Source organism: Geotrypetes seraphini, chromosome 15 (genome assembly GCF_902459505.1).
Source record: "Geotrypetes seraphini chromosome 15, aGeoSer1.1, whole genome shotgun sequence".
NCBI lineage: Eukaryota > Metazoa > Chordata > Amphibia > Gymnophiona > Dermophiidae > Geotrypetes > Geotrypetes seraphini.
In genome coordinates, this window is record NC_047098.1 from 30,158,572 (window position 1) to 30,180,819 (window position 22,248).

General features: G+C 43.0%; 1 protein-coding gene across 2 annotated transcripts in view; it reads left to right on the forward strand.

Annotated features, from left to right (window-relative positions):
• Window positions 1–22,248, forward strand: part of DPH1 (diphthamide biosynthesis 1) — a 187,314-nt gene that overhangs the window by 77,744 nt on the left and 87,322 nt on the right. For both annotated transcript variants that reach the window (XM_033922691.1, XM_033922690.1), the window contains exon 4: window positions 5,832–5,953. In XM_033922691.1, coding sequence (XP_033778582.1) covers window positions 5,832–5,953 — 122 coding nt within the window. The remainder of the gene's footprint in view (window positions 1–5,831; window positions 5,954–22,248) is intronic.

A 22,248-nucleotide genomic window follows, 5' to 3' on the forward strand; every position in this document is an offset into this window, starting at 1 on the left:
TTGGGAGATGGAAGTAAGTTCTGAGAGTAGGTCAAAGGTGATCAGGCCAGCCAGAAACTCTCGTTCCCATTCAAGCTTTGACAGATTGTTGTCCTGTGCTGGAAAGTACTTCCATGGCTTTCAAGCAGTATATCTTCTGGCCGGCTCCCTCCTCCTCATTTCTACAGTGTGCTCAAAGCCGTGGGCGGCAGCTTCTAAGCGCATCCTGTGCCTGAACTGGAAGCCTCTCTGACGTCGCAATGTCAGACGGAATGCTTCCGGATGAGGCGCAGGACGCGCAAAGAACCACGGCCTGCAGCTTTGAGCACACTGCGGAAATGAGGAGGAGGGAGCCGGCCAGAAGATAAAACACCCAGGTGCGGCAATGAAAACACCGCATTGCACTGCGAGCCACATAAAACAGCCAAGCGGGCAGGATTCGGCCCGCAGATTTTGTGTTTGATACCTGTGCTCTAAGGGGATAGTTTTTTTCTTTTGTTTTTTTTGAATTTCTAAAATCTTTATTCATTTTTAAACATACATACAGTGCATCAGAAAATATAACAAATGATACAGTTAAACACTTCCTCCTTCACTGCCCTGATCTCTTCCCATGGCTTCCAGTATCACCTTTATGCTGATGACTCCCAGATCTACCTCTCTACACGTGAAGTTTCACCTAAAGTTCAAGAAAAAGTCTCAGTTTGTTTGGCTGGATGTCCTGCCATTATCTGAAACTCTGCTCCTCTTAATCCGTCTGCTTCTCTCCCTCCTTCTCTGTCTCTGTAAATAATACTGTCAGAGGAGACTGAAACGATGACAGTATTATTTACTTATGGATTGAAGGCTACATCAAAAAGGTGGGTTTTCAGTCTGCTTTTAAACAAGGGAAGTGAAGGGACGTGGTGGACAAACTCAGGTAGTATATTCCAGGCAGCTAGATGAAAGGACTCTGGAATTAGCAGTGGAGGAGAAGGGTACAGTTAAGAGAAGCTGATCTGAGGAATGGAGTTCTCTTGGAGGTGTATAAGGAGAGAGAAGAGAGGAGAAATATTGAGGGGCAGCAGAATGAACACAGATTACGCCTTTCAATAGAATTCGGCCATACTGTTCAGGGTCATTTTGCAGTCTTTGGTCCTGTCTTGCTTGGACTATTATAATCTTGTGCTCTTGGGTTTGCCAAGAACCCTGTTGAGTGCATTACAGGTTGCACAGAATTCAGTGGTTAGAACCCTTTTTCGTTTGGAAAGGACTGAGCATGTTATGTGAAGCTATACTGGCTGAAATTAGAAGATCCGAATACATTTCAGGTTGCTTGTGATTATATATCTGTGTTTGAATGGGTTGGCTCCCCTTGTCAAAATTGTATTTGTCTGTGCCGTCTATAAGGGACCTGAGATTGAACTCCTCACACTTGACTACGTTCTCCTGTAGGGGACCCTAGGAATGGAATCTCCTACCTTTGCACATCAGAAAGCAATGTAAACTTGCTGGGTTTAAGAAGCTATTGAAGAGGCATTTATTTTGTCACATGAAGTATGGGTATTAAGATTGCTGTTTAAGTGTAAAGCGCTGGTCGCTTATTTGTGTGATTGATATGCATGTTATGTATTTTTTATTATGTATGTTTATACTTGTGAGCCACTTTGGGAAAAGCGGGTTATAAATAAAATAAAACAAAAACAAACACTTGGTAGGTTAGTAATAGAAGTTTGAACTGAATGTGAAGGCAGATAGGGAGCCAGTGAAGTGATTTAAGGAGAGGGGTGACATGAGTGTAGCGAGGTTGCTAGAAGATGAGTCGTGCAGCAGATTGTAGGAGGGAGGGAGACGCGGCACAGCGGGAGGCCAGTGAGAAGTAGAGTGCAGTAATCTAAGCATGAGGTTACGAGAGTGCGGACAAGGGTCCAGGTAGTGTGCTCAGAGAGGAAGGGACAAATTTTGGTAAGGTTGTAGAGATAGAAAGGACAGGCCTTAGCAGTTTGTTGGATCTGCAAAGAAAATGAGAGATCAGAATCAAAGACAACTCCAACAAACTACTAAGGCCTCTAGTAATAGTAGACAGATATTGCGTCTGTTTTGTAAAGGCAACATATTGCACAAAGCTTCACCTGTTCCTAGGTGATGGTCATTTCTGCTTGTTTTTATAGAGCGGTGCATATTTTATTATAACACATGCAACTTTGCTGAAATTCTGCCCTTGAGCACCTCTGGGCAGACCAATCCAATCCTTGGTTTTATATATCGATTCATCCCTCAATAGGGCTCGACTCGGTTAACAAAATATTCACAGAACATAGAAAGAGTTCGATAAGACCTCAGCCTCTATAATCATTAGTTTAAAGTAGAGGAATCGGTCAGAAATTTCTGAAATAGATAGGTTTTCAACACTTTCCGAAAGATTGATAAACGAGAAAGAAATCTAACTTCTGAAGGGAGCTCATTCCAAATTTTTGCGAACAAGAAAATAAAAGATTGGCAAAAGTTGCCCTCCTCCACTCCCCCTCCTCCTGGCGGCCAGCAAACAGCATGGTGGACCGCCTTGGCCGCCACCAAGAGGAATCAGCTGCCTGCCTCGCATGTTGGGCCTGCCCCTGACCTGCGACTCCATTCACCACAGCCCGGTAGGCTTAAATTTGGATATTTTTTTTAAACTACAGTAGTAGACTCAAATATAAACTGAGACTGCCATTTCTAGGCCCAAAAATCTCAGTTGATATTCAAGTATATATGGTAATAGTTTTGGAAGGCTGTTTTATAGAGGCACATAGGCATAATGTGACCTGCATTACTCCCACCTAGGACCAGGAAGATCTTTGTGCAGTAGGTTATAGGGTAGCACTTTTAGTTGCCTGCTTTCAATTGAAACCCCCCCCCCCCCCCCATTGTTTATAAGAGAAAAAGAACAAGTAAGATGGGTGCATGTGGGGCAAAACCATGAGCAGACAGAACTGGTGCTTGAGGGCAACAAGTTTTGAACTGTCTACAGGCACTTTTTCACCTACAGCCTCACTGTTCAAAGTGTATACATGTCGTTTCACATTCAAACTTGCCTCTCCATTTTTAGCTATGAAAAATTACACGTGTAACCTACATCTGCAGCCAGGAACAGTTCACCTAATTGTGGGTTAATGAGTACAGATTGTGCAATAACACACACATGCTTCTACCTACATGGGTAAGGCAATTTTCAGATGGCCAGTTTATGGGAATAAATTAGTGTTGACTCGTAGAGAAAAGCCTTTGAAAATTGTCTTTCTGAAAGTTTAAATTCTGTATTTGGAGAACAAGATGGGAAGGGTGCTTCAGCTTTACCACTTGCAGGGTATATTGTGTACCCTGGGACCTGCAAGTTCATCTTCAAAACAGAACTCTCCAGGAAGTTTCCCTTTGAAAATTTGTGGCTGGTAGTGAATTTGTGCACATATGCTTTGCATTTGTAAAGTGTGCACATTAAAATATACATATGGACTCCAAAATGAAACCCCAGCTTCTACTTTTTTCTTTCCTGGCCTGGCCCTGTACCACCCTGTTTGCTGTGGTTAAGATTACACACACTCTCCTAGAACATATATAATGTATTTTTAATCACGTGTACAGTAGCAATATCAAAACAGTTTTACATGGTTCCACACTTTTACCCATGTCAAGACCTTTAGGAAAGCACGCAAGTGTATATCTGGAGGATGGAACTAGGACCAGGTTCCTGCTGAACGGGAAAAGGAGAGGACAGGATTAATCTCTGCCTGTGCCTTTGGAAAGTGTGGATGTAGAAGGCATGTTTGAAGAAATGGATAGTAAAGGGAGGTGTCCTCAGCTTCCTCCTCTGTCATCTAAGCTGTGATATTTACTGCTTTGCTCCCCATGGTCTCCAAACAACTTGAGAACTGTGAGGCTTGAACAGAAGGATATACAAGCATTTAAAATAGTTTTCCTTTTATCTTGTGTAAGTACTGGTTTGCTTCGCAGAGCAGAAGCTAAATGGATTTATTAATTAAAATCCAGACTTCAAGCAGAGTCATCTTCAAATGGCAGATAGTCATTGTCTCTGTTAAGCAAGAATCAATTGTTGAGAGCCTTGAGGGTTGTGTCCTAGAGAGACAGTGAATGTGCATATGTAAGTATAAAAATGGTGGATGTGGGAGCACATCTGCAGTGCTGGGATCACACAGGACACCGAACATTTGCACAGATGCCTGCTTACTCTGGTGCTTCCAGGTGACCATGCCAATAAGGAGGGAGTAGAAATCTCAGCACTCCAAAGATGTACACGAGCATGGGCTTATGTACTTTCAGTGAATATGTGGCTCACTTGTCCAACCTTATGCACATTTGCACACTTGTTCACATGCATACTTTGCACAATTTCATACGCAGTTGTACTCCTACATGCACTTGATGTATAACTCCTCGTGTCTATCGGTAAATGTTTATGAGAGACTTATTAATGTGTGGAAAGATACTATAGGCTGGGAATGAGAGATTTACTGCTGTCCATGTGGACAGACCAGCATATTGTCACATACTAAAACACTGATTTCTGGTTCACCGACTTCTAGAGCATTGGTTCTCAACCCTGTCCTGGAGGACCACCAGGCCAATCGGGTTTTCAGGCTAGCCCTAATGAATATGCATGGAGCAGATTTGCAAACCTGTCACTTCCATTATATGCAAATCTCTCTCATACATATTCATTAGGGCTAGCCTGAAAACCCGATTGGCCTGGTGGTCCTCCAGGACAGGGTTGGGAACCACTGTTCTAGAGAACCTTATTTTTTAGCAACTGTTTGCCTGTATGTAGCCTTCACCCCCTCCCCCTTCATGGTGTAGTTCTCCACTCTTTTGAATGGCTTTAGACACTGGAAGTTGGAGATTCTTCTTCCTCTTCCTTATTCCCAAGAGATCACCCCATGGAAAGTGAACGGTGACTTTCAAGGAGCAGGCAGCAAAACTCTGCGGCTTCTGAGATATTAACATACTTCTTTTTCAGTGAATATTTAGCCCATTCCAAAGAGAGAGAACAAGGACAGGGGGGTGAGCTATGAAATGTAAAGGTGTATATCTCATGCTGTAAAATAATTATGCACAGTTCAGGTCACGCTCTAGCAGTGAGACCTTTGGATCATTCTCTGCATCTCTGAATTCTGATAGCTCAGATCTGGGCGGTTTGCTGTTAAAATGAGATTTTTTTTCCTGCAGCCTGCACACCGTCAGGCCTCATATCCTCAGTAGGGATTGGAGAGTACTGTAGCGGGAGGAGCATGGTAAAAGAAGCTTCCAGTATGAGATTTCTTCACCTTGGTTTCCAGCTGTCCCTTGAGAAACAGCGAGAGAGAGGAATAAGGAATGGTGGTAGATGCAGAGGGATTTCAATGGTGTCTAACAGCTGCCTCATCAGACCTTGGGGCTTAATGTTATCATTACCCACAATCTGACTACGTCCTTAGGCCTCAGCATTTCCTCCCTCTATCCCCATCACAGAACCTTTCCTTCTTCCCAGTCTTTTCCACCACTGCTGCCTCTTTTTTCTCTCCTCCAGTTCTCAGGGTTCTTCCCCCCTTCGTCCCTTCTCTAGTCGTAGTGACACTTTTTTTCTTTACTTAAGACTCAGGGCTACTTATTGCTGGCAGCCTTCCTAAGTGTCACTTTTCTCTCTCCCTTAGCCCAGTTAAGAGAGTGCCCTTCCTCACAAGACCTCAGTGCCCCCCTCTTTCTTTTTCTAATTCAAAGCATTTTTTTCGTTCCTCTTCCTGGGTCTCTGTGCTCCTTCCCTGCTTCCTGTCACTCCTCTCCCTCATCTGTGTCTCCTTCCCTTATCCCCAGGTCTCATGGTTCCCTTTTTTCCCTTGCAGATTCACAGAGGCAGACACACTGGTGATGGGAGACGTGACATATGGGGCATGCTGCGTGGATGATTACACAGCCAGGGCACTCGAAGCAGACTTTATGGTACATTATGGACATAGCTGCCTAAGTACGTATGGGTTCTGATATATGTTCCCCAGTAAATGGGTATTATCACCAAGCTGTTACATGTATATCCAGCAGGGGGTGTTTATAACCAGGATTTTATTAAATGTGTACCGAGCAGGGATAAGGGAGGGTATTCTCACCAAGGTTTTCTTTCATTTTTATCCAGCAGGGGTCTTGTCACCGACATTGTGCTTCCCCCAGAGAATTTCTATAGTTAGTGAAGGGTGTTATCACTGCATTTGTACCCAGCAGATGTTATAGACTACACATTTAGGCATGCAGGAGCCATCAGTTGGATTTTCAGGTTCAGTTTCCATTGCTTTGGTCAACTGGGAATGCTGCAAGTCAGTGTTCATGTTTCCCAGGTTGGGAGAGCCATCACGCAACAACAATGCACACAGTGCCTCAATGTGTGCCCCCCCCCCCCCCGCCACAGATTGTATAAATAAAATGGAAACAGTCTGATAGATGCAAATGAAGCTCATTGCACTGTAACCCCAGTAGAGGCCAGTTTCAAAGGAGTAGGAGGAATCTGGGTGCCAAATGCAAAAGGAAAGTAGCTTTGGGGTAATGTCTCCAAATGAGTTAATATACTGCGTGCCATGACAGCAATGAACTTCACTCCTAAGGCAGGGTATGTGGAATATGATCTCGGTCTCTCAGATTTACTGTTAATGCTTGCTATAACACCTGCATTTTGATCTCAGAGCTGAACTTCCTCTCCTCGCCTGAGTGATAATTCACCCAGAAATCCTTTGCGTCTGCAATATCAGTGGGGAGCCTTTCTGCTGCACCAGGGAATATGTTTATTAGATTTGTTTATTAGATTCTAGATATACTGCCCTTCTGTGTGGTACAACCAAAAAGGTTTACATATTACATACAGATACATTCTCTATCTCCAGTGAGCTCACAGTCTAAACTTTGTAGTCCTTTTGCTCTCTCCTCTCCTCTTTGTGTTGATTTATCTTATGGATCTTAGGGGCATCTGCCTCTCCACGCTCTGGGGGTTTATCTTTATTTTGTTGTTGAGGGGGGAAGTCAAATGACAAAATGTGGGAGCCTACTTTTGCATATTGTTGGATGGTTGTTAGCTGCTTCTCTTTTTAGAGGGCAAAATGCACACGAGGGGGCAAACACATATGAGCCTTAAAGTGTCTCCTGGCCCCTGTTTTCCTGATGGGATCTGTCTCAGGAAGAAAAAAATATCCTGCCTCGGGGCTTTACTCCCTAATGTAGATGCCTATGCATTTACCAATGGACTAAAGTTTCTCTTTTTCTCTCTTGTTTTGTCCTTTGGTTCACGCCATACCTTTCCTTCTCTCATCACTGGAGTTATGCAGCCTGATGGTGGTGAGAGTATAGCAAGAACAGCCCCTTCTTCCTCCTCCGCCTCATTAGAGCTCCTGTTCCTCTTCTGTCCTACCTAGATGGTTTCTGTGCATTGGATTTTGCGTGTGATTGTATATTGGTTTTAATAATTGTGGACCTACCCAGGACTGAGGGTTTTCTATGCTAGGTTCACAGGGGTTTTTTTTCATAATTTTTCTCAGTATTTAGTTTCTGCTTTCCATTTTCAAGAGCCCTCTGGTCCTGCTGCATGTGGCAAATTCATTCTCCTTGCTGTGAAGGTGAGAAGTTAGCTTTGCTATTAAATGCCCCATATTTTCCTCCCTTCCTCCCCCCCCCAAAAAAAAAATAGTGATGCACTAAATCAGGACTTTTCTAAACAGGGAGGCTCCCTGTTCCTTCAGTGCTAGGGCTGCTGCTGCATTTGGTTGCTATGGAAACTGCCTTGTCCCAGATGCAGCTACCTTTGAAGTCCAACGTGATGGATTCAGCCCAAAAATAACAAAGAAAGATGTGAGGATGAAACACTGCACTTTGATTTTAAGATAGACTTGGGTAGTCCTCTTCCTTAACGTGCAAGTGCAGTATGTGAAGAACATATCTTCTGTGACTGTATTGCCTCCATGTCCTGCCCCCCCTCATTGTCGTTTCCAAATTCCATTGTTATATGCTCGAATATAAACTGAAATTTTGGGGCCTAAACAATGGCCCAAAAATGGGGGTCTCTATATATTCAGGTCAGCACTGACCCGCCCCCCCCCTCCTGAACCTGTTGCAAGCCTCTACCGAGTCTGCCATGAGACCTGGTGGTCCAGCGGTGACCAGAAAAGGAGAGATCATTCCCACCACCTGTCCCAGCCAATTCTAAGAAATTTTTACCTCCCTCCCACCTCTCCCACGTACCTTTAGTATCTCTGGTGGTCCAGCAGTGAATCGGGCAGAAGCGACCTTCCTTCACTCCTGCCTGTGCAGAGCCGCTAGCTGATTGACTACTGTGAGTTCTTGGGATCCCTCCTGTCCCGGTCACTGCTAGATCACCAGGACTCACGGCAGCCTGGTGGAGGCCTGCAAGTCATTGGAAGGAAGGGGGGACAGGGTACAGAGCTTGGCATGGTGGAAGTGGGACCGGGTGTAGAGACTGGCAGGACAGGGGAGGAAGTGTGTGAGGGGGCTGGATACAGAGGCTGGCAGAGCAGCGAGGGAGGGGGGAGCAAGGTGCAGAGCAGGGAAACGCAAGGTACTGCACTAGAATAATAACCCACTCCGGGTTTATATTCAAATCAACTTTTTTCCTCGTTTTTTTTTTTTTTTTTTGGGGGGGGGAAAGGTTACCTTGGTTTATATTTGGGTCGGTTTATAGAAACATAGAAATATGATGGAAGATAAAGGCCAAATGGCCCATCCAGTCTGCCCATTCGCAATGACCATTATCTCTTCCTCTCTCTAAGAGATCCCATGTGCCTATCCCAGGCTTTCTTAAATTCAGACAGTCTCTGTCTCCACCACCTTTATTGGGAAACTGTTCCATGCATCTACCACCCTTTCTGTAAAAAAAAGTATTTGAGTATATATGGTAGTTCCTTTTCCTAATCAGTAAGCCAGATAAGAATTTTTTCTCTCTACCATTGGTTGGGACTCTAATTATGGAAAATGCTATGGTGACTCCTGCTAGTTGTTCCATAGAGTAGTCTTATGTGGGAGCTCAAAATGCAACGTAATCCATATTACTTCCAGGGGAATTTTCTTTTGAATGACATACAGAAAATATAAAAAAAAATACTGTAAAATACCACTTATATAGAACAATACACATCAGTATTGTTAAACCCTAACACTATAGGGCTCGCTAAACGGCCTCAGAGATGGAGCCTACGCAGAGCCATACAATCACAAGCTGGGATGATCCGCGTAGATGTAATACTCCTGCTCCAATCATTGGCCAATAAATACTTGGATTGGAGCAGGAGTATTACATCTACGCGGATCATCCCAGCTTGTGATTGTATGGCTGTGCGTAGGCTCCATCTCTGAGGCCGTTTAGCAAGCCCTATAGTGTTAGGGTTTAACAATACTGATGTGTATTGTTCTATATAAGTGGTATTTTACAGTATTTTTGTGATTGTGACATATACCGCTGGGTTGTATGATTTTAGGTTTCATACAGAAAATATCCTCATAACGTTAGGTGGTGAAGAAATTTCTTATTAGTGTTTCTGGATTTTGTGATGCAGTACACCATGTGGGATCTTTAGTAAGGAAGCTGCATTGCTGATACAGTGTGTGGTCTGTATTAATGCAGATGCAGTGCTGACATTCTATGGCCTGCACTAAGGTAGTATTGCAGTACTGATACAGGGGTAATTCTTTTAAGTTGGACATTTTAATATTATACTGTTAACATATTTGTAAATATTATGTTAAACTGTACCTGCTGTACACTGCCTTGGGTTAATCTCTTCATAAAAGCAATTAATAAGTCCCAATCAGTCAAAAAAGAAATACCTGCATGGATGCATGAAAAGTATTTGCATATTCTTCTCTTTGTAAGCTTTAATGAATTTTCAAAATGAAAGTATTCTTTCAACAATTCCGAGAAATTGGTGTTCTTTTACTTCTTTTTTGCACACACATTTTCTGGATTAATTTGTGAAAACGTGTATATAAAAGCCAAATCACCTCCACCCCTTCCCAAATGCCTCTGCTTGAGTGAGCAGTTTAATCCTATTTTTACACCTAAAATGCTGCTTTTCTTCAGAATTGCTTTAGAAAATTATCCTCATAGGAGGTAATTTTTAGAGCAGACTGTCTTTAATAAGGTCCATATCTTATGCCTATTTTATAAAGGTACACAAAACAAAAAAGATATGTATGCAGGTGAAAAAATCCATCCTAGCAAACACTACACTTTTGATTTATATGGGACCATCATATCGGAAATCCTTCCTCATTTCTTTTTTTCCAGAAAGAATTTCAAAGATATAATGATCGGTCCTAAGAGGCAAGTGGTGAAATAATATTTGACTATTCTTTAAATCTATCAATTCAATCCTCTGCGCAAAAGTTCAACATTTTAAAGATCTCTTACCTTAAATAGTTGAATGAAGTAGCCCTCGGCAACACAGGTGATTCATAAGTGACTTCACAGAATCTTCTTATTCAGAAGTGCCATAAAATTCAATTGCCAGTTAATAAAAATACTCTTCTGTTAGATTTGCACTTTTGTCACTGTATCCCAAAAATTCTGGTCACTGTATCCCAAAAAAGATATAGCGGAATTAGAAAAGTTTTAAAGCAGGGCGACCAAAACGATAAAAGGAATGAAATTCCTCTCATATGAGGAGAGGCTAAAGAGAGTAGGTGTCTTCAGCTTGGAAAAGAGATGGCTGGCAGGGGGCTATGATTAAGGTCTGTAAAATACTAAGGGGCTCATAATCGAAAGAGAAAAACGTCCAAAAACCAGCCTAAGTCGGCACTTGGACGATCATAAATGAAAGACGTCCAAGTGCTGATAATCGAAACGGGTTTTGGACATGTTTACAGATGACCTAGGCCTTACCAGTGCCGCTGAACGACCAGAGCTAAACGGGGCGTTTCAGGAGGAGTGTCGAGGGCGGGATTTGGGCAGGACGTGGGCTGTGCTAGACTTAGTCGTACTGAATGTATAACCCAAAGTTTTACAACACAGCCTAGACGGAACTTGGACGTTGTGACTTAGGCCATTTAAAACATTGTCTAAGTCACAAAATACTATATCAAATGACCAGATAAGCACTGCAAACACATAGTACAGACCCCCACACACTACCCCAGTGATCACTGACCCCCCCCCTAAAAATCGTAATCACAACTTTAAATATCTGCCTCCAGAACATCAGCACCTGGCAGCCTGTCATAGGAAAACCTAGTAGAGCTGCACAGAGGCGGCTTAAGTCATCTTGGGGGTGGGTTAGGGACCCATGGAGAGGAGGACTCAGGCCCATAAGCCACTGTAATCACTGCATTCATTGTGAAACATGTGCACTCCCCCCAAAAAATCCAAAACCCTTGTACTGCCATATAAGTGGCTCCTGCAGCCATAAGGGCTATTGGGGTTGTAGACAGGTGGGTATAGTACGTTTTGGGGGGCTCACCATGACCTTTAAGGGAGCTGTAGTGAGATGTTTATGGGGCACCCTTTTTGTGAAGTTCACCGCAGTGCCCTGTAAGGTACCCCATTATTCAGGTGCCATGTCTGGGTGTCCAGTCCATTTCTTTGCTTATCCCTCCCACGTCCAACAGGGCTTATTCTAGGCATTTTTGACCTGGAAGAATATTTGGATGAAAATGTGGTATAAAGATGGACGATTTAGCAGCTTGGACGATCAGACGGCTGGAAATATAGTTAGACAATTTTTGAGAGAAAAAAATATTTTAGGCATATTTTTCGAAAATGTGTCCTAAGCTGTGTCTGACTTTGGACGACTTGCGACATAGGCAAAAATGGAGTTAGACGTTTCTTTCGATTATGCCCCTCCACGTGTATAAAAGTGAATTGATTTTTTACTCTTTCAAAAAGTACAAAGATTAAGGGACACTAAATGAAGTTCCAGTGCAACAGTCCTGAACAGTCGGTAGACACCCTCAAACCACGTGTTTTTGCAGAAGGCATCATTCATTTTCTTTGGCTCCGCCTCCTTCCTCAGTGGGCTGTGCTGTAATCCCTCGGTTTTTCTGTTACGCAAGCATGTTCAGAAGGTATCTGATCTGCTCTGACTTTTTTGTTTTATTTTTTGGGATTTTTTCCCCCAGTTTTTGAGGCTTTAGTACTGCAAAGGTTCTCAGTGTTCCTGGAACAGCTTTGACTGAGGAGACATGGAGCAAAAAAGTCTAGTTAGCAGGCTTCTCTGTTCTCAGAGTATCTGCATAGCCATCCTGCTCTGAAAGTTTAAGGACGCTCTGGGACTGATCCCCTTATAGCAAAGCTTGCCCTGAATTTTGTCCGGAGGTTGGAGTGCAAGTTGTGTGGCCCCAAATCGGTCCCAAGAGCTGGAATTGGAATCAGCTGCGTAGGTTTTTCCCCGCCCTCCTGTGTGTGTGTGTGTGTGGTGGTGGGGGGGGGGCAGCCCACCTTCCAAGATCTGGCTGGTAGTTCACGGAAGTAAACATCTGGATTTTCTGTGCTTCTCGGAGGCAGACATCTCTTCTTCATAGCTACAGTGGCAGCACAAGCAGGCACAGGTGAATACTGGCTTTTGCAACCTATGCGGAAAATGAGGGGGGGGGGAGAATGGTTTTAAAATTTGCATTTTAGAAGGTTTCTGGGGCCAGATTAGGGGTTCCCCATCTCTAAAAACCCCTTGTCCAAATTTTTTTAGTTTGTTTATAGCTTTCTTAGGCTATTTTAGAGCTAAAATTGCTATTGTGGCTGCCAATTTGAATTTTAAAACCTCTATCTGCCTTAATATACATTGATTTTGCAAAAAAATCAACCTAGATGGACTCCTCAAGCTCAGATGCATTGGATTCATGCCAGATTTGTACCATATGATCAGCTGGAGAGCACCCATGTTCCACATGCCACAAGGCGCATGAGGGAGGGTTGGGGGCCTCAGACTCAACTTCCTCTGTTTCTTTGAGGGTGTTGGGATTACAAACAGACTGCTCTGGGGGAGCTAGGGCTTCCCCAGAGATGTCAAAGGCCGAGAGAGCATCAATAGCAAAAAGGTGCTGTGTGAAAGATGCTAGGCCTTCCAGGAGACAGAATAATAATAATAATAATTTATATGCCGCCATACTGGGGAGGTTCTAAGTGGCTCACAGCTCAGAAAACAATACATACAATTCCATAAAAAGTATCCTGGTAAATTAACTTGGTAGAATGAGCCATCACAAGGGGCTTCGGGTCCTCCTGTTCAGGTTTTCACACCAGATTTTGTCAATCTGCTCTATGATTCGCATTTGAATTATAAACAGCAATCAACAGGTTCTGTGTTTGCCCTGGTAGTGGCGTGGAGGGGAGAGCCTACCAGGAGCGCAGAGTGTGCTCGACAGGTTTTGGCCGCAGACCAGGAAGACCAGTTAAAGAAGGACTGGAAGAAAGGGAGTAGAAAATAACATGGTGAAAAATGTGTCCCTAACCCCATGGGATAGGGGGAAAGGGATTGGGACTTGGTTTTGCAATTATAGAACCACACTCAAAGTGTTTTACATACAGGTACTTTAAGCATTTTCCCTATCTGTCCTGGTGAGCTCACAATCTATCTAATATTCCTTTTTTACAGTAAGGGTGGTGGATGCGTGGAACGGTCTCCCGGAGGAGGTGATAGAGACAGAGACTGTGTCTGACTTCAAGAAAGCGTGGGATAGGCATGTGGTATCTCTTAGAGAGAGGAAGAGATAATGGTTACTGCGGATGGGCAGACTGGATGGGCCATTTAGCCTTTATCTACCATCATGTTTCTATGGGGCAGTGGAAGATTAAGTGACTTGCCCAGGGTCACAGGGAGCAGCACGGGTTTGAACCCACAACTGAGGCTGTAGCTCTAACCACTATACCACACTCTCCTCAATATCCCCGTCCTGTTCTTGCAAGTTCTATTCCTGCCCCATTCCTGCAAACTCGGCCTTAACTGCACAAGCCTCGAACATGTATGATTTTAAAGTGTTTGAGACTTGTGCAGATGAGGGACGGAGCTTGCAGGAACGGGGCAGGGACTGGAATAGAGCTGGCTGAGATGGGATGAGGATAGAGAGATCCTGTGGGGATGGGGAAAATTTGTTTCCATGTCATTCTCTAGAACAGAGTTCAGTCTTGATGCCCCTTCATTTTCAAAACAAATTTTCTGTTTTCAGAGGTTCAGAAGCTCAGACAGAGTCCAGGGATCAGCAGGCTGTGGTGGCTCTGGACTAGGGAGATGATCTCTGATGGTTTGCAGGCTTTTGAAGCTTGCTAGTCTGATGGATATCATCACAGGCTTTGCAGGAATTGAATTTAGAACTGCCAGACCTTTGTAATGAGTGGATCTAAAGCACAGCCCATATACTGCCTTTCCTATCTGGATGTTGCACTGCTTCCTAGAGAGCAATGGGAGGCCCAAAGGGACCCTTGAGAGTGGCTAAATCTATGACTACTAGCAGCTGAGTTTCAGTAGCTGTTTGTCACTCCTAAGGTTGATTTCCTGGTAGCGCAGGTCAGTAAGTGAACTTCCCTCCCCAGTGAGGGAGGGGTAGTTCTCAAGGATGCGCAGGATTGTATATTGGATTCAGTCCTCAAAAGACATTTTGACGCTTTAGCAGTGGGACTAAAGGCGGCAGCAGTGGCATTCTTTGTTGCCTACGCTTGTTATACTAGGCTGCATCGCTGTCTTCAATTGGAAGATGACATTTATCCCCACTTACTATTGGCAGGAGTGGATTATGTAGTAGATGCGCTGTATAATATTTTTAGAGTCCTGATTAAATTGTCTGCTTACTCTATTTCCGCCTGCAGAATGCTTTGGATTAGGCAATGGGCAGGTGACTCCTCTTCCAAAGCCATGTTGAGCAGGTTACCCTTCAAGGGGCAAATGCTTTTTGGCAAGGGTGTGAACAATTTGATGACCAGTGTAACAGAACGTCGGCCTAAGCCCCTGCTGGAAACATCCATTAGGATTTTGAACTCTTCTTTGTTACGATTATACAGGTTGTTCTATCCTGGAACTCTTACCTACTGTCATAAGATTGATTAATAACTACCAACTGTTTCGTAAATCACTTAAAACTTTTATTTTTCAAAAATATGTACTTCAGAAAGATTGATGTAGTTTGTTGTATCAGAACATTTACTGTTAGCTCCTGGTCGTATTGTTTTAACCTGTTGAAATCTTTTTGTAATCCGCACAGAACCTTTGAAGGTAGTCGCAGAATATAAGATCAGAATAACATAACATAACAAGCATTCCATTTGTAGATGAAAGTTCACAGGGAATTGACAAAACTGGAAGTAGACAGAGCAGTGAAGTCAGATGGAATCTATCCCAGGATACTAAAACAGATTAGGTTCCACTGCTTTGAGGAAGCAGGACTGGAGAAAGGCCGCATTATCAAAAAGATGTGTGGAGAATTGAGTCGGTTCAGTGAATTGCCACCAGGATGGTCTCAGGACTCGAGGATCTCCCGTATGAGGAACGACTGGGTAAGTTGCAGCTGTACTCACTTGAGGAACGCAGAGAGAGAGGGGAGACATGATCGAGATGTTCAAATATGTCACAGGCCGTATCGAGGTGGAAGAGGATCTCTTTTTCCTTAAAGGACCCACGGCAACAAGAGGGCATCCGTTGAAAATCAGGGGTGGGAAATTTCATGGCGACACCAGAAAATATTTCTTCACCGAAAGGGTGGTTGATCGCTGGAATAATCTTCCACAACAGGTAATTGAGGCAAGCAGCGTGCCAGATTTTAAGAAAAGATGGGATTGGCATGTGGGATCTCTTCATGGAGTTAGTTAGGGGGTGGGTCATTAGTGTGGGCAGACTAGATGGGCCGTGGCCCTTTTCTGCCGTCATGTTCTATGTTTCTATAAGGCCGACACCATTCCTCTTCATACCATTAGAAATACGAAAGAGGTTAGTAATACAGAGTTGCGTGGGGACAGAATTCAAGAGGGCCTGGGATAGGCATGTGGAATCGTTCAGAGAGAGAAAGAGATAATGGTTACTGTGGATGGGCCATTTGGCCTTTATCTGCCGTCATGTTTACATGTTTCTGTCTCCTGGAAGAGGTGGTGGAAATAGAGACTGTGTCTGAAAAAAAAGCCTGTATCCACTGGAATCAAACCCATACCTGCTGGAATCAAATATGTCCCCACCCGTCCCTATAAACTTCAATAGTTATTTTATTTAATTATGCTACTGAATTAAAGGGTCTGATAGAGACCCACTTACAAATAAGCAAAGACACTTTATTAATTTGGAAATATAAATTGGGAAGAATACATATTTTATAAACAGGTCTCTACCAGAGCCTCTAGTGGCAAATATAAAATATAAATACTTCAGCTGATGAGGACTCCCAAGCTATGTCAGCTGAGGACTTCCTCTGAGGTGGCTGGGGGTCCCTTTTGCCAAGAGGTCCCAAGATGTAAATAAGGAGGGGGGGGGGCAGTGTTACAGCATGTTTCCTAATGCAAGTGTAACACCAAATATCTATGCTCCACTGCAGTAAAATTATATGCAAATAAGAGCTGCGTAAAACTGGCGTACTAACCATAGAGAGCGCAATGTATACATGCGGACACGATTCCGTGCTAAGAGCAACTAGTGCTGCGCAGGTGCCTATGCAGAAAAATAAAATGTATCGGCGCACATCTGCTGAAATGCTATTGTGGGCTTCAAATAGTTTCAGTATTATTTATGTGCACAATACCAGCAAGTGTGCAGATGAGTGCTGATGGCATTTCTTTTCCTGCTTGGGCCTGTACATGTGTCTTGTCTGCCCTTAGTGCAGAAACATGTGTCCTCTCTAACTTTACCAGCATATTGCCCTTGTTCTCTTGTGTTTCATACCCACGCTCTTCATGGAGGCCACAGACAAAAGTTACGGGAACTGTAATGCTTGCAACAAAAGGAAGAAACAGGCATTCTCCAAGGATAACCTGACATAATATTCTCACATGTGGGTGATTTCATCCATTCAACCCAGTACGGACACTGCTAAATGCACTGTCACTTTTTAAATCTTTAGGCAGTACCCACATCGTGTGTGTGCAGATGTCTTCCCGCCTGATGTTTATTTATTTTAAAAATTTCTAACCTGCCTAGATCTAAGCGGTTTAATAATAACAGTTTATATACCGCAGGACCGTGAAGTTCTATGCGGTTTACAATGATTAAAAAATGCTACAAATTGAGAGGAGTTAACAAAGTTAAAAGCTAGTGATTAACATCTCTAAGGAATAAGATTGTGCAGGTTAGTTGCCTAAATACTTCAGGGACAGATATGTTTTTAGGCGTTTCCTAAATTCCCCATAAGTAGTAGGCGTAAGCAATTGTTCCAGATCTTTACCCCATAATGCTGCCTGATGTGAGAAAAGATGTTGATGATGTCTTTTAAATTTACTTCCTCTAACCGGAGGGGAAACAAAATTCAAGTGTGAGCTTCTCTTATGTCTGTTGGTTGAGAAAGAGAAAAGGTCAGTTATATATTTAGGAGCTAAACCGAATAGTACCTTAAAACAAAAACAACCAAACTTAAACTTCACCCGTGCCTCCATCGGTAGCCAATGCAGAAGTCGGTAGGAAGGTGTTACATGATCGAACTTCTTCAACCCGAAAATCAGTTTGACCGCTGCATTTTGCACCAGTTGTAGTCGCCGCATGTTCTTCTGGGAAATTGCCAAGTAGGCGATATTACAGTAGTCAAGTTGACTCAGTATGAGGGATTGTACCAGAATTCTGAATGATGACACATCAAAATATGCTCTAATGGACTGAAGCTTCCAGAGAGTGAAAAAACCCTTTCTGATTATGGAGTCCACCTGGTCTTTCATGGTTAGGCTCTGGTCCAGTGTTACACCCAATACTTTCATAGTAAATTGAATAGGATAACTACAAACATAATCATCATATAACCAACATTCAAATAAGTAAACAAACATATCTAAAACATCTTCAATCAAGATCCCAGGTCAATCAAGAGAATGTCTCCACAAAATTGTTTTAAATTGTTTCTTAAATTTTTGAATATCAGAAAGCAACCTCAGCTGTCCTGTTAGATTGTTCCATAATAAAGCACCTTCAACTGATATTATAGATGTCCTCATATTAGTATAATGTACATTCGCTAATCCATCTGTTGATGATCGTAACTTTTCCTCTGATCTTAATGATCTAGATGGATGGTAAAGTCTCATCAATTGTGTTAGATACCAAGGGATCTTATAATGAATGACTTTAAAAGTTAATACCAGAACCTTGGGATGTTCTCTTGTGAGATATGAAAAGTATTTTATGAATGGAGTTTTTTATGCCTATGATAGTATTAAGTCAATACTACACAGGAGGAAAATAACTTCAAAAATCAAAAAGCATGAAAAAATTCCAGAAAATAAAATTCAAGACAATGTTTATGATAGTATTAAGGCAGCTTGTCACAATGTGGTTGAAATGTGCTGCATGGTGTTTTTGAGGCTTTTTCTCTTCTGTTGAAAATACCACATACTCCTCATTGTTTTCCAATTTTTAGCATAGTAACTTTCAGAATAATTTTGTAATAGGACAGGTGGCTTCCTATGACACAGTGCAGCAGCCAAAGTAGAGTCATTCAGGCAGATCCAGGTCTCATCTATTGAGGACATTTGCAAAGCAGCTACTTGGTCCACAGTATATACATTTATCTCTCATTACTGTTCAGAACACAACTTCAGAAGAGTCGGTCTGTTTGGGACCAGGCAAGTGGCAAAAAGTCACTCAGCCAAGGCATGGAGGCAGCCGTCCAGTGAGGGAGGGGCAGGAGATACAGTTCTGGACTGCTGGAATTTAGAAAAGAGGTACCAGGGGTGTGTGTGTCTGCCTGCCTGCCTGGACCGCCGGTATTTAAAAAAGTACTGGGGGGGGGGCATATTCGCTCCATAAGACGCACCCACTTTTCCACCCCCGTTTTGGGGATGGCAAAAGTGCTACTTATGGAGCGAAAAATACGATATATACCTGTTGTCCTCAGAGAATACCTGCTACAGGTAAGTATCTTTGCTTTACTGCAGAAGAACCAGTTACTCCTTCTGTTCCTCTAGAACCTAGCATCTTCGGTTTCTTCTGGAACTAAACCTGTGACCAAAATTAGCAACTCAGTTTTGGCCGAAGCCAAAGATGAAGATGAAACTGGCCCTGCCCCACATCTGTCCAAAACGTGTCCTCCCCCAAACACACTCACCAGCAGCAGCCCTCCTCCCGAGTGTGAGCCTGAGCCTGATCCTTGGCAGCCCCTTCTTGGGCCTATTGTGTCTTGGTGGGTAGTGGGCACAGCAGCAATCCCCATTCACTCCTGTGCACAGTCAGTTCCTCCTTCAATATGCCTTCTGGGATTTTCATTGGCAGTCTCAAGAGACTAACTCGGAGGTTCCAATAACCATATTGAGATTGCTCCTGCTTATGCCATTTCCAATCTTTGTGCCTCCACAGACTTTGTTGTCTGGCATTGTGTTGAACCTTTGCCTTGTGCATCTGTGCAGAATAGCTAAGAGCCTCTTTACCATTGATTTTAATTTGCTGTGCACTGATCTCTACTGCATTACTATAAAAGGCTTTTTTACATAGGGTTACCTTCTGTGCAAACTCTTTTTTTTTTGCATTTTTTCTCCTTACAAAATTGTGCCCTAAAGCCATGCGCACCCTGCGCTAGCCTTGTACAAAGCCTTGCGCGTACTGCATAAGCCCCACCAGGTTAGAGATAAAACAGTGCTTCTCAACCCAGTCCTTTGCCAGTCAGGTTTTCAGGATATCCACAACTTAACATGCCTGAGATAAATTTGCACACACTGCCTCCATTGCTTATAAATTTATCATATTCATTGTGAGTATCCTGAAAACTCGATGAGCTTGATGTGTCCCAAGGATTGGCTTAAGAATTGCTGTAATAGAGGGTGCTGGTGAATTACTTTCATCCCCAGAGAAAAAGGCTGTGTTGAGGATAGTGCCATAAGGGTCAGTTCTTGAACTGATTTTCTTCAATAGCTTTGTATTACAGAGGGATTGGTAGTAAGAAAGGTTTGTCTTTTTACAGATAATGCCAGGAAGCACAACAGGGTGAAAACTCTAGGTGGGCAGAAAATAGGAGAAGTAATTTGAGTAAGCTTGAAGAGCAGTCAAGGACTTGGCCATAAAATTTCATGCATAAAAGTGCAGAGTTATGCGTTTGGTGCTTAGAAATCCAGTGGAGCAATACATGATGGGGTGAGATACTAATTGGTCCCAGCCACAGAGAGAGAGAGAGAGGCCTTGAGGTAATCTGTCCAACATCCCAAGAGCTCTGTGCAAGTCACTGACAAGACCCCCATCTGGAATAATATGGTGCAGTAGTAACAGCATTGGCTCAGAGGAGATCTTCCCCAGCGCCCAGTGCTTTGCTATGAACTGGAGTGAAAGGGCTGTTTGTTGTCCGTTTTTATTTCCTCTGTAATGCTGTTTGGGGAATCGATAAACAGAAATCTAATTCCCCTTAATGCTAAGGAACACTGTGTCACGGCAATTAAGTGAATAATTAAAGAATGAGGGCTGCCTAACGAATCACGGCTGTTCATTAATATTTAATTATATTTGCTATTGACCCCAGCACAGTTAAGTGCAAAATCCCTCCTCCCTACAGAGGGAAAGTAGCCCACAAAAGCTGGGAAAGGAGCAGCCAAGCAGCTCGGTGCATGAGTGTTTTGGTCACCAATTAAACATATTGAATTTCTTTTGGATGTATAAGGAAACTAGTGCATCCTTGTTTAGAAAACCTCAAACTATAGATATAGAAAGTACATAGTCCCGTACACCGCCAGTACATTTGTACCCTTATACTCTGACAGAGGTGCCACCAACCCGTACCTGTAGGACGTTAGTAGATCACTTAGATCAGTGGTTCTCGAACCTTTTCTAGTGGATCACCAGCAATTCCGGTTTTCAGGATATCCTTAATGAATATGCATATAATGGAGGTGACAGGCATGCAAATCTGTTTCAGTCGTATTCATTATGGATATCCTGAAAACTCAACTGACATGGATCTCAGGGTTCACCTGCCTAGTCCTTAGAAACACTTTCCCCATTTGTAAAACCAAGTTTAATATTGTCTCCGCCCCCTTGTGATCTGTCGCCATTTGTCTGAGGAGCACCACTGCTTCTGTTTTTGCATCTCCAACAAGCAACATTTTATCTATCTTTGCAATCTTATATGTGTCTTTTGACTAAATCTGTTTTCAACTCCTTTGCCCTTGATGGAGATTGTATGCCTGCTTGTCCTCAGAGAAGGCAAAGATACTTACCTGTAGCAGGTGTTCTCACAACCCGCCCACCCTCCTTAGTTGGCTTCATAGCTTTTCTACTGAATTGATGGTTCAGCAAGCTGGGTATTGCCTAAAGATTTAAAGTGACAGGGCACTTGGCAGTGTCTGGACTGGGTGCTGTGGATGACATCACCCACATATGAGAATATATGCCTGGGTCTGTCCTTGGAGAACACCTGCTACAGGTAAGTATCTTTGCTTTATCTCGCTAATTAAAATTGTAATCTGGTATGCCCATTTCTCAGTTATGGGACTTACTGAAGCCACATCTCTGATGGCAACAGTATCCAAACCTGCCTCTGCAGTTAGGGCTTTGTTTGAGATCTTATTACCCAACTGTGTAAAGATTTTCACCTATGACTAGATTAGAATTGGGGTGGAGTCACAGGGTGCTAATTGTATAAAAGATGTTTCATGGATAAACCCTGCTGTATGTGGTAAAAGGCCACTTATAAAATTACCTCACAGTATCAAGAAGGTGCACATTTACAGTCTGAGTGTAGGGATATTTGGAGGAGTTTGGATAGAACATGGACAGTCACAAAGTAGGGGTTAAAAGTACCTGTGAATGCCTGTGCTTCAATTGCATACAGTTACATGACCTCCCAAGCAGGTGTGAATGTATGTGGCAGCATTTATAGCTGATTTGGCCTGTTTTCATGATGGTATTGTATTAAGACATCCAGGTACCTTCCTGGCCTTCCAACCTAAGTGACCAGTTACAAAGACTGGCTATGGTGTCAATTTTTCAAAGGGTTTGACACACTACATTTTTTAGATTTTCTATTCAAAACCTGAGGTTTTGAATGTTAAACTAAACTAAACTAAGCCTTAAGTTTATATACCGTATCATCTCCACGGAAGTGGAGCTCGACACGGTTTACAAAGCTTAAAAATAAGAAGAAGGGTTTACAAAAGCATATAAAAAGAGGGGATGTAGACAGAAG